The sequence below is a fragment of the Centruroides vittatus genome, unplaced genomic scaffold, assembly GCF_030686945.1.
Source record: "Centruroides vittatus isolate TY-2023 unplaced genomic scaffold, ASM3068694v2 contig_10, whole genome shotgun sequence".
Classification (NCBI taxonomy): Eukaryota; Metazoa; Arthropoda; class Arachnida; order Scorpiones; family Buthidae; genus Centruroides; species Centruroides vittatus.
This window is the reverse complement of record NW_027120658.1, coordinates 5,394,164-5,409,154: the sequence shown is the minus strand read 5'-3', so window position 1 is coordinate 5,409,154 and position 14,991 is coordinate 5,394,164. Positions and strand designations below refer to the sequence as shown.

General features: G+C 22.9%; 1 protein-coding gene across 1 annotated transcript in view; it reads left to right on the top strand.

The window, feature by feature from the left end:
- Positions 1 to 13,429, top strand: part of LOC136976645 (protein turtle-like) — a 163,957-nt gene extending 150,528 nt beyond the window's left edge. The window contains exon 13 of the mRNA XM_067272031.1: positions 12,916 to 13,429. Within this exon, the coding sequence (XP_067128132.1) occupies positions 12,916 to 13,125 (210 nt within the window). The 3' untranslated portion in view covers positions 13,126 to 13,429. The remainder of the gene's footprint in view (positions 1 to 12,915) is intronic.
- The last annotated feature ends 1,562 nt before the right edge of the window (positions 13,430 to 14,991 follow it).

Genomic DNA, 14,991 nt, shown 5'->3' with positions numbered 1-14,991 from the left:
AACGAGTAACAAGTCTTATTACTTTTAAAGGAAGATATCTTAGAGAGATTCTGAGTAAATTTAACAACATTAATGCAACTTCCTAAATGATATATAGATGTTTACGTAATGAATTCTGTATAAATTCGACTTTTATAACGCTAATTATAACATTTGAATACATTTTTGGTGATAAACTTTGCCAAAAATATACTTTTTAATATATTTATCATTCGTAATTTGATGAAATTTAAGCGTGTTTATGAGAGAAAAATTTAATTTAAAATAAATAAAACTTTCATAAAAATTCATTGAAAAATATTTAAAATAAATATTATTAATTTCCACGTTATTTTGTTATATAATTTCTCAGCCATATGTTAAATTTTAAACAGAAATTTAATGATAAGTTACATTTAGTTAAATACAATAAAAGGAATTAAATGAATTATTAATATGTATAAATTGTATCATTGAATATAACTCCTTATAAATAAATTAAATGCTTCCTTATTCATTTATCTTAAAATGACAGTGATTTATGGCAATATCTCCAACTATGATATTTAATTTTGCATGCATAATTCTCTCAAATCGTAGATCGCGAACTACTAATATACAATCACGTATTTCGACGTGGTAAAAGATTGAAAAGCTCTCTTTTTTCTGACATTATTCCGAAGCAATTCTAATTAATTTTAAAAATTAATAAAATAAAGCGTTTAAGTATATAATTATATATAAAATTTAACTTAAGAAGTAAAGTAAATTGTTAATAATTTTAACAATAAATAAATTCGAATATACTTATACAAACGTTATGAATCCTCATTAAGATAAGAGTTTTAATACAAAAATATTAAAATATCTAATTAAGAAATATTTTTGTAAACCTCAATAAGTGACGGTGAGTTTTCTTATCGAAACGTGACTCGATAATAGAAGAGCCAATTTACGATAGATTAAGATAATTTTCGTGCAAACGTAATTGGCTCTTGATTTTATGTTGATAATGGCATTTATCTTAGTTTGCACTATTGTAGATTTTCACTCATTACAACTTTTCTGTGGTTATCATCAACCTGTTCGTTCTTCACGTTTTTTCCTTTCCTCCTTTCTTTTTCTTCTACTTCACACAAGTGTACTTCTTGTTTAAGATGTTATCTTTAACTCATTTTTAAATCTTTTTTTTAAACAATTTTTCGCTCTAATTTCTTAAAATAAATATACATATAAATTAAATCTGTATTTAAAACATATTTTAAATCCATTCTATCAATAAAAACATTTGTTTCTTTCTATTTAAATTTATACTTATTTATTATATTAAAACAGATGCAAGGTGTTTATATCTATTATTTTTGCTGGAAAATTAACCAAAATTAGCTTACGGATATGGTTTATCGCTAGAGAAGTGTTTAAATTATTAGTAAATATTCAAAAATGTTAAAATAATTATTAATTTATTCGTTTTTTATTAGTTGAAACCCGAAGGAGATCGCGAACTATTGATTGATAGACTGTAAACTTAATTCTATAAAATAACCCGAATATGAATTAATTTCCAACCTTAAAAAATATTGTAAATTATACCAAATTTTTTATAACAACAAAAACATTATTTTATTACTTATACTATTTACCACCCCCAGTAGATCACGAACTAATACTTGAATAGTTATAAACTTTAGTTTAAAAATATCCAGAATACATGAACTATAAATAAATTAGTGTGTTCGTTATTTAAATAAATAATGATTTATGAAACTGCATTTTATTTTATAATTAAACAGCATTAATTTTTAAATCGATTGTGTAAAGTGGAATAAGAGTAAAATTATAAAAAGAAAAAAATGAAATAAAATCGCTAGTAATAACCTTAAGATATCTCCTAAAGTCAAACATTACTATCCACAAATTTCGATACTTAAACAAACTGATCAATATAATCTCTTTGCTTATAACGTGAGCTAACAATAGGTTATGCATCACTTTCTGAAGTGTGCTTGTTCAATACTCTAGATAATCTGAATACAGTATTTGTGGTTGGTATCGAGTGAATTACACTCTTTAACTAGTCCCATAAACATAAAAATAATCCAAGGTATATACAAGATTCTAGGAGGTCCCGATTCCTCAATTTGTAGCTGATAAGAAGATTTAAAGAAGAATATCTCACAGATAATTCCGTTTATTTTAAAATAGAATATTTAAAGTTTTGAGTAATTTAATACCTGATTTATTTACTAATTAATTTTATAATTATATAATTAAAGAAAATTTTTCCACATAAACACGTGACGAATTTTTATTATTTATTTGTTGATATTTTATTCAATTTGTCATTTGCATATTTTATTCAATTTGTCATTTGCAAAGTTTATAATTAAACCATTAATTATCATCAACAAATAAATTAATTTTTAAAAACATTTATAAATTTAATTTAACTTATTAAATATAATTTGTTCTGTTTAAAGTTTCTCAAATGTAAATATTTTCAATCAAAACAATTTTTTAAACATGAATTTAATGTTTAAATATAAATTTACTATTTTGTTTAAATTAATAACACTTTTTAAATTTTTTAAAATTGTTTTATTCACAATAAAACTGTAAAATCGTACCTTATTTCCCGACATATCTGATGTAGTTCGCGACCTACGTGTTGAGAAGCAGTTGATTAGATTATATTAAATAGATTTTTACATGATATTTAACTAAAAATAATTAAATTAGTACAGAATTTGTATAAAATTTTAATATTTTTAATCGTCTATTAATAATCTATACATGTTTAGATATTAATGAGTTTTCCAATGTAGTTCGCGATCTACACGTTGATAAGTAGTTCATTATTTGTATTATTTTCAAGTTATGATATCAATAATATAATCTTAATTTAATTTAATTTAATTTTTATACAACATTTTGATTATAGTTTTTAATAATTAATTAAAAGTAATTAAATTAGTTATGACATTTGTTTAAGTGTTAGTTGCTACAATAAACTCGATTCAATCATTAAAAATTACGTATAAAAATAAAATTAAATAAGATTTTTTTAAATTTCTTTAATTTAAAAAAAAAAGAAAAACATTTCAATTAATGTAATCTTAATTACTTTTTATATAAAAACATTTATTTTTCATTAATGTAGTCTGAAAGAAATTTAATTAATTAACTTCTGATTTAATATTATGTAAGTTATTAAATTTAAATTAATATTATTATTATTAATTTAACCTTGAATGACTTTACGAAATACTTTACAGAAGTGTTTCTCAAACAGTAGGTCGCGACCCCCCGTAATGGCATTTGGACTAATGTCGACAACTTTAGAGGTTGACGAGTATAAATTTAAAGAGATTTTTAAGTGAAAAATAAATTATTAAGTTAATAAATTAATACTCTATATCGATTTTTCTTAAGTTAAAATATTCTAATTTGTTAGAAAGATGTTAAAGCGTATAAATTATGCATGGAAATTCATTTACATATTGAACATATATTATGTACAGTACATTTAATTCAACGTATGAGAAAAGTCATAAAATGAATTTATATAACTTAAATTTCTAATTCCATATTTTGTATTAAATTTAGTTTAAAATATTAACATTTACCCTCATTTTTTACAGTATTTTTCCACACATAAATACTTAAATTGCGGCAATTTAAATGAAAAAAATATGTAAAAAATGATTTATTGTTACGGATTACATAGTTTTCTTGAGGAAAAAAAAAGAAAATTCTGGATTTTTTTTTAAATCTTGGAGCTTCTTGATGAAGTCTTTACTGTAACAACAAGTTGTAAACTTTAATTATCTTCTCAACCATAGGACAATGTATTGGTTAGCGCATCACTTTTCTGTACTGACACGTTACCAAATGTGCTAACCAAGACACCTATCTCCTTTACAAGATCCGCCATCGATTTCTGATCTTAAAAAAAGAAAAAATAAAGGGGAAAAAATTCGCTTACCAAGACACATTACATTTAGTCAATTAATGAGGTCATTTCGCTATCCTGGGCTGTACATCATTTATTTTTCATACCATCAGAAAATAAAAATATAATGAAACTTTCTGATTATATTATTACTTCAGTAATAAATTAATAAAATAATAATACTAATTCTAAAATTTCCAATATATTTTCATGTTTTTTAAATTGATTATTAACATTTTATACCGAAAAATAAACAGAATTTAATATAAATTTTTTAATGGTGTGTTTTTTACTTTATTAATTAGTAAATTAAGTGTAATCAGTAAATCAAATTTAATTAAGTGAGGCTTTTAAGCCATTAAACGACGGAACGATACAGAAAATCGTGTTTATGTTGCGTATAAGTCGTTACAAATATCTCAAAATTTATAAAATAAACAAATATAATTTGATGTTAATTTTAAAATATTTTAATTATATAAAGTCTATCGTTTAGATTAATTAATATAAATCAAAGAGTATTCTACCTAGAACAGTGTTTATCAGTTTTTTTTTTTAATTACTAAATCACCTCCCTTTGCAGCCTTCTGCAATCATCAAGACATGTAGACTCTAGAGATCACGACCTACCAGTTGGGAAACGAATCTAAAAAATTAAAAAGTTAATGGACTGTATATTAAGACATTCACACAATATATCACAGTACATTTCAGGTTTCATTACTTTATTTTATTAATAAAATAAAATAAATTGAACTAAAGATTTCTAAACATAAATAAAAATGTACATGTATCTTTTTCTTAAAGTAGTTTAAAAGAGATTGAATATTGCATTTAAACATTTAGAGGTAAATTTGATGTGTTCACTATTATTGCTGTAACGTTAACGAGCTCTTGTTACGTGCAACTCGGATCATTATAGAGGAAACTAACCTCTGTATAGGACTCTGTAGTGCTATCAAATCCTATAGAGAGTTAATGACGTTAATATAGTTCTGTCACTATAAATGTCGAAAATTTACATACAAAGTGTAGATGGGTTATACGATAGATTTAAATTAATACACTAACAGAATATTTATTTTTATTACACTATTTTTACTTTTTTTAAAATAATTTTTGACATTTTACGGTTAAAAAGCATCTATAATTTTATTATATTTATTTGTATTAAACTTGAAAGAAAATATTAATATTTTTCACTATGCTTTGCAGTATTTTTTACACATAAATACTTAAATTGCGGCAGTTTAAATAGAATTTATTTTTTTTAATTAATTATTTTATTTTGCTACGTTCACTTAATTAAAATAAAATTTTGTAATTTAGTTTTATACAAATATTTTTAAAATATTGAATTATTACAATATATTTATTAAAATTATGAGAAATTACTGTTAAAATTCACCATTTATCACTTGATAAAATCGATATCTCAAGTTAACTTGATATTTAAATTATAAAATTAATTTAAAATTTCAAATATTCGCTGCTCACTAAATTTTCTGTAATAATTTAGGTATAAAACAGCTAAATTTTGTATATAAAAGTGAAAGATATTGATGAAACTTTGGAGTTTTTGCCTTAATTTGGCTTATTTAAGAAATAATCTTGTAAAGTGGTTTATGAAAAGATAATTATGGTATGAATTTTTGTATATAAAATGCATTTTATAAAATAATTAAATAAAATCGATTTAAATCTTATTAAAATAAGTCAATTACTGTAGAAAATTTTTCTTCTTATATTATTAGCAGATCAACGTATTTGTATGTTTATTTAAGCCAGAATTAACAGGCCTCAGCACAGTTTAATGTTGAGACCCTTTAATATCTGGCAACAATACAACTAAAATTCAAAATTTAAAAGAAACAACGCAGCTTAATTTATTTTTTCATGAAAATGATTAAAAATTAATTAATTTTAAAGCGCGACATTTACATAAATAAGTCGGCTGGGTAGTAATCGATTTGAACATCATTTTAAACTAATTCCTCTTAAGGAAACAATAGTTATGTCTTCTTATTTGATTTATTATTATAGTAAACTATATCAATCAGTCATTATTGCATAGAGAATGTTACATTTAGCTTCAAATCATGCGCTTAACTTTTGATGCATTACCCCTTTTACTTAAGAAGTAAAACAACAAAGAGAAAATCCTGAGAGAAAATTGTTTGCTAATATGATAAAATTATTAAGTTCTATGAGCAAAGAAGAAAATCAAAGGGGTCGATATCTGAAGCACCGACTTCAATTACACCGAAACGTTGATGAGCCGACTCTATCAAAAGACTACGGTACATTGCATTACATGACATACCAAAGAATGTATTAAAATTGCTTGTTTATTTATTTAATACATTACATATATTATAATTATAAAAGTTAAATAAAAAAATAATCAAACGAATTAACACGCGATAATTAATAAGATAAACTTTAAAACCGTTCAGTAAATTAAACGATTAAATATAGCACCTAGTTAATGTGAAATTTTTCGAAAACAAAATAGGATATTTAAAATATCTTATCAAATTTTTAATTAAATTCAATGAAATTTTAATAAATAAAATTATGTATATATTTTTTAAAAAATTAATTTTATTTAGTAGAACATTATAATTTTTAATTGTTTTATGAAACTTATAAATAACCATTTTAATGATTTGTTTATAAATATAAGTTAGTTAAATTTTTATTAAATAATTAATCATTTTTAATAATATTTGTTTATAATTGAAGTAATAAATTCTATATTTGTAAAGCGAATTTTATACTGAAAACGTAATAATTAAATAAAAAACAGAATAGGCGGCGCAACGTGTCTTAAATTTAAATTTTGAATTTGAATCTAACGGATGTTAATTCGTTAAATTCAAATTCAAAATTCAAATTTAAGACAAGTTGAGCCGCCTATTTGTTTTTTTATATATATTTTTTTACAAATTGTAGAAAAAATGAATTAATTTGTACAGCGTGGCCTTGATAGACGTATAAGTCAGTTGAATGGTAATCGATGGAACATTATTTTAAAAGCAATTTTTTTGAGGAAATGTCGTGTAAATCTTTATCTTCATATAAATATAATGTTCATCATGAAGAATTTAAAAAACATTAGTAATTTTAGTTATAAAATTGTTAATAAATTATTTACAAACTAAAAATATTAAAATTTTAAATTCTACTTCATTTTTTTAAATTTTTGATTGAAAATTAAACTTATTTACTCGCTAAATAAGAAATTTAAGGTATAATATAATTAAAAACATAATTAATGGTTGAAGTTTTATAATTTTCAGTATAAAATCTTTAAGGATATTAATTGTTTCTTAAACATGCTTAAGAACTATTAAGAGCTATTAAGAAGTATGTAGTGCATCATTGTTTATAGTATTTTTGATAGTCCTTGTCAAAATTTTAAAATCTTAACTTTTAGTCTGTCATCTTTCTTACTTTAATGCACGCAATTTTTTCTAAATTCTTGTTTTTATCTATAAATTATTTGCTTATATAAAGCATGTCTTCAAGAATATATTCCAGTGTCAAGTGTGTTAAGTTCTAGCATATGTCTTTCTTTCTAAAAGTTTTTATAAGTAAAATAAAGTCACTATTTTAGGAAAACAAAGAATATTTATTTAAAAAAATAAACGTTAATTTTAAATAATATAAAATAAATTTTTAGTAAAGAAGATTAAGTAAAAGTTAATTCTTTATCTTTGATAATTCAAAAGGTTTATTAAAAATTAACTTTTAATAAAGTTTTCGAGTTTAATAAGATTTAATATTACATTTATTTATTATATTTATCTTTACAGTAAAATTATACTTAAAGTAAAATGTATTTTCATAAGTTAAAAGTTTTGAAATGAATTCTTATCGATTAGTATATTTAGAATGAAATGCTTATTATAAATATATAAATTATTAAGTTTTATATTTCTTTATATTTTATTCTTAATTTATAAATTATTTTACATATGTACATTTAGATTAGTATTTTTTAAATTTATTTCTTTGGATCTTTCCTCAACCTATGGCTGGTGGGCAGCGTGTTTTTTCCAAATCCTCTCACCTATTGGGTATAACCACTGAATATTGGTCGCTGGTTCTCGCTTACCAACGTGCTGGCCACGTGGGGTTTTTCAGGTTTTCATCACTTATTTAATACTTAAATAGGGAACAGCTTTTCATAGAAGGTCCTTCCGGGAGGCACCTCTCCTTGCACATCGCCCACGTTGTGTTACCTCAATCTACCATTCCAATCTTTCCATATCCATCTGTTTGATCACAATAAGATGTTTTTCTTTTTCTGGTTTTTCCTGAACTTCTCCTTCACCAAGCTGTATAACATATGCTGTGGTGTATCAGTCTGAATACTGAATAAACACTTTTCTTTCAAAATATTTCTAAAAATAATGAAAAAAGATCTAAAAGTGTATACTCTTCAAAATTACGCAATCATTTCTAATTATATGACATTAGAAAAACTAAATATGTTAGAATGTATACATGAGCATTAAGATAAAAGCTTAATCCACATGCTAACATGTAGATTAGGCTTCTATCTTAATGCTTGTGTATAGGGGACATGAATGTGTTTTTCTTGTTTTTGTGTCAGAAAAAGCACACGTTTAGTAAATAAATAAACTTTTAATGCACAAATTTAAACTGTTGCACTGAAAATCTAAGGGTATTAATAAGTTGACAGTAATTAGAATATGTTAATAATCCCTCTTCGATCGCACTACATTACACGGAATAATAGGGTCTCGTTTCTACATGAAAGTCTATAACAGGGAATAAAGCAGAATTTAGTGCATTAGTAAATACATTACACAGTTGGATTATAATCGTGACAGATATTCATCGCGTGAAACTACTCATAAGCTGCATTAATAAATGCAATATTACTGTATATCATTCTGTGTTTAATGTTGAAACAAAATAGGCTCATTTATAATATTCATCCACATAAAACTGTTTTACTCGTTTTCCAATGTAATTTTATAAAATATAATTGATCGCGTGTGCATTGCAACAGAACCACGAATGTAATGAAAGAGAAATCAATCTCACGAAGGAAGTATTTCTTTTAGACCAGTTTTAAATTTTATACAATTTATTATACTAGTCAAAATGTCTGTTTTTAGAAATTTTTTGATTTGTATCCTCGATAATATTATGCAATTCTTTCTTTGAATTAATGGCCAGCAGTTTGAATTGCTCTAGAAGGTAGATTTGCAAATTTACTATTCTACACACTTACTCCTCATTACTATTGTATTATATATATATATATATATATATATATATGAAATCTTAACGTCGAACATAAATTAATTTTATTTAGTTTATATTAACAATTCTTAATTTTCGAACATATATTTTATGAGTATTTTGATAAATAAATCATTATACTACCATAAAATTCGTAAATAAATGTAAGTTAATTGCTATTATTACCAATAAATTAAATTTATTTAATTGAAATACTTTTTCTAGTGAGTTTTAAAAGTTGAGAAAGTATCTTAAACCTATTTAATTACAATAAATATTGTTTTATTGAAGGAACTATTGCCATCATATCTGATTTCACTCCGTGATTTGCTCTACAATTTCTTACTCCAGTTTCATTGTTTGCTATTTTATGTCCATTTTATGGATTAGTTTGCCATTTTAGATAGATAATAAGCGCTTTTTAACAATAAAAATAGAAAATAAGGAAAGGAAACACCATTAATTTTTTGATAAATTAACTTAGAGCACAATAGAAAAATTAAGAAAGTAATTCTAAACGTATTGAGAATGATCAGGATTAGCTTATTTATAATTTAACAAGTGTGGAAAATTTCTTATAATATTTTAAAATAAAATTTCTATCACATTTCGCTTATAAAATTAACTTGAAGAATGCAAGACAGCAAAAATTTAGCAATATTAGCAGGAAATCGAGATGATGTTAACACGTCAGAATATGAAAGAAAAATAAGATTTTTTTCTACATTTTTTTGATAAATTGCTCTACTAAAGATATAAAATTAAATTTGTAAGTACTTTTCGGTAGAGACACTTCTTTTTTCAGCCAATAATAGTTGTAATATAGATATATTTGTACTTTTATTTATCGAAGCTGAAACATGATTATATGCTACTTTAAAAGGAACCATTCGTTTTAAAAGCAAATATAACACGATACAAGATATAGACAAAGAGTAATCCGAGTTTTAAGATCAATAGACAGCTTTGTGTAATGATAAAAAAGCAACATTGTCACCTCTTTCATCATTGTCACGCATCCACAAGAGTGATATCAATTCTCTTCGATGGATTCTGCTATATGTTATTTACTTTTAAAATTAGCCAATACTTAAATGGATATTGTATTACTTCCATAAAATTCATATATGCATAAGCACTAACTTATAATTAAATAATTTCTAAAAGTTTCTTGTAAGATGTCCCTATTTAAATTAATTAAAAAAAATTAAATGTGATATTTTTACTAAAAATTAAAGAATTTATTAATTACTAGTTCATATAAATGTTTTAAACACTTTTGTGTAATTTTTATGTAAAAATTTTAATTTTATAAGAGTAATTTTTTAAAACAAAACTTTAATTCTAGAAGGAATTAATAAAAAAATATGTATATGTTATATTTTTAATTAATTTTTTCTAGAATTTACTAATTCTACATTTTAATTTTGTTTGAAAATTTAATTTTAAATTTTAAAATAATTTTTTTTAATATTAAATTATTAAACTTATACTTTTTACTGCTTTTTTATTGAAAAATTCAATAAAATAAGAAAGAATTTAATCGTAAAAAAATCATTCCTTAAGATTTATTTCTGTTTAAAATAAATAAATATAATTTATTAATAATTAATTCAATATTATAATTATGAAAATTGAAAAAATTTGCATAAAGTTAGATATAAAAATACTTATAATAACAGGGAAAACATTTAAATAAAAAATTTTAAAATTATTTTAAAAAGTAATTTTTTTTATTAAGTTTTTATTATGAAGAATAAATAAAAAATTTATTAAGTTTTTAAGAAATTTTTATGTTTTTGTGATGATATTTTTTATAATAAATATTCATGAATTATTTTAAAATAATGAATAAAATTCTTCTGATCCTAACGAAACTTTATAAATTTACCTTTAAAAAATGTAAATGAATAATAATAATTCCTTTTTATATTATTTATAATACAATTTATTAAAAGAGTAATAACTCATAAATATTTATAAATAATAAATTATAAAACGTAGATATTTAAATTTTCATATATTATGTTATTTATAAAATAATTTATAGAAAAATATACATAAAATATTATAAATATTATGGTATTTTTATTTTTTACAATTAAAAGTAGAATTTTTTAGAATTTATTGTGTGTTTTTCAGAAAGAATTAATTAATGTAAGGTGAAATGGGTGTTAATGTAAACTGAGGAGTGTTTTATTATTTTAAATTAATTCAAAATAAAAGTTATATTATTTCATCAGATTGTTTGCGGTTAAAAATATTATTAAATGTTCAATTTAAAGAGAAATTAAGTCGAAAAAATTATCTGGAATATGCAAAATTCGATTATTTGCTGTGATGCACATTGCTGATAAAGCTCTTGGTTCAATCAGATTTTCAGGGGGAATGAGAATTTTTATTTTAATATTTCATTTTCTTATTCTTTGAAATTCATATTTAAGATTTTAAATTGATAGAATTTAATTATATTTAACTAGAAATTATAATAAGCTTTCTTGACGAATTATTAGAGAAGTGTAAGCTGTCTTTAATGTCTGTGTATCACAATAAATTATTATTATTATTAATTTATTTTATAAAACATCAAATTTATTAATAATTTATACAAAATATTAATAAATTATTAGGTTCTATAATTAATTATTATTATTATATAAATGATGCTATAAAAGCGATGCTCTCGACTTGTTTCCCTTATTATAATTGTATCATTTGAAAGGATAATTTGTAATAGGGTATATATTTATATTGGAATTTAATACAGAATTATTAATTTGGAAAACAGCATTTTGTGGTTTGCTGTTGTTCATTAAATTGCTGTTTTAACGATAATTTATTAATCGCTATAAATTTAGGATATTTAGGAATGAAATATTGTAACATGCATCATGAACACTGTATACAATTAAAATGCGTACTTAATTAATAAAGGTAATGCAATGGTAATTTTCTTGTTTAACCTTTCATGATCTCATTGATTTGTTCAGACAGTAAATTTGGTATGAAGCTGAAAGGAGCGACAGTAAATTCCACATGAAAATAAGGGGATAACTGAATGAAAGAAGGGAATAACAGTAAACTGAATCTAAAAATAAAAGGATAACAGTAAGCTGAATATAAAAAGGAGGGAATAACAGTAAATAAACAGTAAATAAACGGTAAACAGTAACCCGAATGTAAGAAAAAGGTATAACAGTAAACTGAATAAAGAAATAAGGAAATAATTATAAATTAAACACGAAAATAAAAAGGTAACAGTAAATTCAACAAAAATAGAAGGGGGATAGCTGTAAAATGTATATAATAAAAAGGGAAAATATTTAGTTGAGCTTAAAATAAAATGCTAACTGTAAACTGAACATAAAAATGAGAAAAATAACAGTAAACTCGAAATATATCGAGTTAACAGTAAAACGAACGTAGGAACCAAAGATTAAATTGAACATAAAAAAGAAGAAGCGTAGTAAAATGAACGTAAAACGAACGGAATAACAGTAAACTGAAGATAAAAAATAAGGTATAAGAGTAAACACGATATAAAATAAGAGAAATAAATAAAATCCCACTTAAAAATAGAGAAATAACAGTAAATGCTGTAAAATTATTTACCGTTATTTCCATAATATTAGATTTGTTTAAAGAAAATTAATGCTTATTGTTAAAGAAAAATATATTAATTAAATTTCTTTTAAATTTTACAGTCAGAAGAAGTAACTTACGTCGAACTAAGTTCTCCAAAAAATCACATTTCGTCCTTATCAATCAGGAGAAAAGAACAGCCTACTGTATATAGAAAACTGGATCCAAAATGTTATATGCAACAAAGCGGAAACATTGAAGAAGACGAAGACATAAGATGCTCTTCGTATGAAATGCCTCTGATGAAAATAGGAAGAGAAAGTGTTGTGTGATGTTTAAAAACAAACAAACAAACAAAAAAATGAAGACAAGAACTACCATATGTGATATTGCGACAAAATATTTGGATGTAAAGTTTGAATTTTGATATGTATATATATGCATGTATATATACATATAAACAGGATTTTTAGGTATGTATATGTATGTATACATACATATATATATTTGCTCTGTTCATAAATCACATTATACAATCTATGGACTATTTCTCCTCCACTAGTCTTTAATTCATTCCATGATTGTTACCATTCCAGTTGATTGGCCAAATTGTATGATATAAAAGTTTTATCTATACAGTTGTTTATCTACTCATATTACTATATAATATACCATATGTCAACTTTTATGGCGGAAAAGAAGTGGAAAAACCATTTAATTTTCTACACGAAACTATGATGCATTGAAGAAAAAAAAAAGGATCGATAGAAACCAAAATATTATCTTAATGGTTTACGAAAGAATTGAAGTGTCAGCCATTTTCATTCATTTATTTTTTAATTTTTAACACATATATTGAGTTCGAAGCAAGAGGGAATATATTAAAGAAGATCACAAAATTATATATTACGGGTAGTTAAATCTTTAAAAAAAGAAGAAATTTATGATGCTTTGTACTTTACAACAAAGGAAAAAAAAACAACAAGAGAAAAGAATAATTATTGCTCATTTTGTATGATATTCATACTTTTCATTATTATATAGTTTACTATAGAACTGAATAATAGAACATACTGAAAAATAGAATTAAAAATCTTCTAGAATATAAAAAAAAGAAAAAAACAATGTACACAAATAGAAATAATCCGAATTTAGTAACAGCAAAAGGCACATTTTTTAGTAAAAAACCCCCCAGAAATTTTGGTTAAAGTACCAAAAATATGAAGCAAAAATGATTTTTCATTTATATATATATATATACAGTATATATATACACATATATGTATATATATATGACGTTAATTATTTTGGCTTTTTCACAGTGTTCGTAATTTTGACTCAAATTTTTCAATGTGACACTTTTAGGGGAATTATGATAGACAAGAGTGAATTTTTGTACATTTATATATATATATATATATGAATATATATATATATACATATACATTTGATCCTATAGAATTGTTTTGTATATTTACATGTTGTATTGGATTTTATTATATGATAGGTTTTTACATAAAATTATTAAATGTAAACAAAAAAAAGTTGTATTATATGAATTTATGAACATTTGCTGAAAAAAAAATTACAGATAAAAAAATATGGTTTGATCATTTCTGTAAATAATAAATTTACACCAGCAATTAAATTTTAAAAATTTTAAAATCGAATTTTATTTATAAAGAAATAATTAAAAATTGTTTTTCAATTTTAATGCATCTAAAATTAAGGAAAAATTTTTTCAAATAATTCGCATAGTTACGTCAATTTGACGTCATTATTACATTTAACTGAAATGAAACATGACGTCGAATTCATTTGCTCAGAATAACTCACGCATTTACGTCAATTTGACGTCACATCTCATCTTCACAGAATGTAATAATGACGTAAAACTGATGTAATAATGTCGCGCGTCTGACGTAAATATGTAGATTGCATTGAATAAATAAATTTGACGTCATTATTACGTTTCGTAGAAATAAGATGTGACGTCAAATTGACTGAATTTGTACGTTAATTTGAAAAAATAATTTCGAATTATGGTTTATACGTCACTTAACAAAATTATATTTAAAAAAGAAAAATAAATTATTAAAATATAAGCAATAAATATAATTTAAAATTAATAATTTAAAAGATTTAAATTGATATTTTGTAAATAATGAAACAAAAAACACGATTTTGTCTTCGGTAGT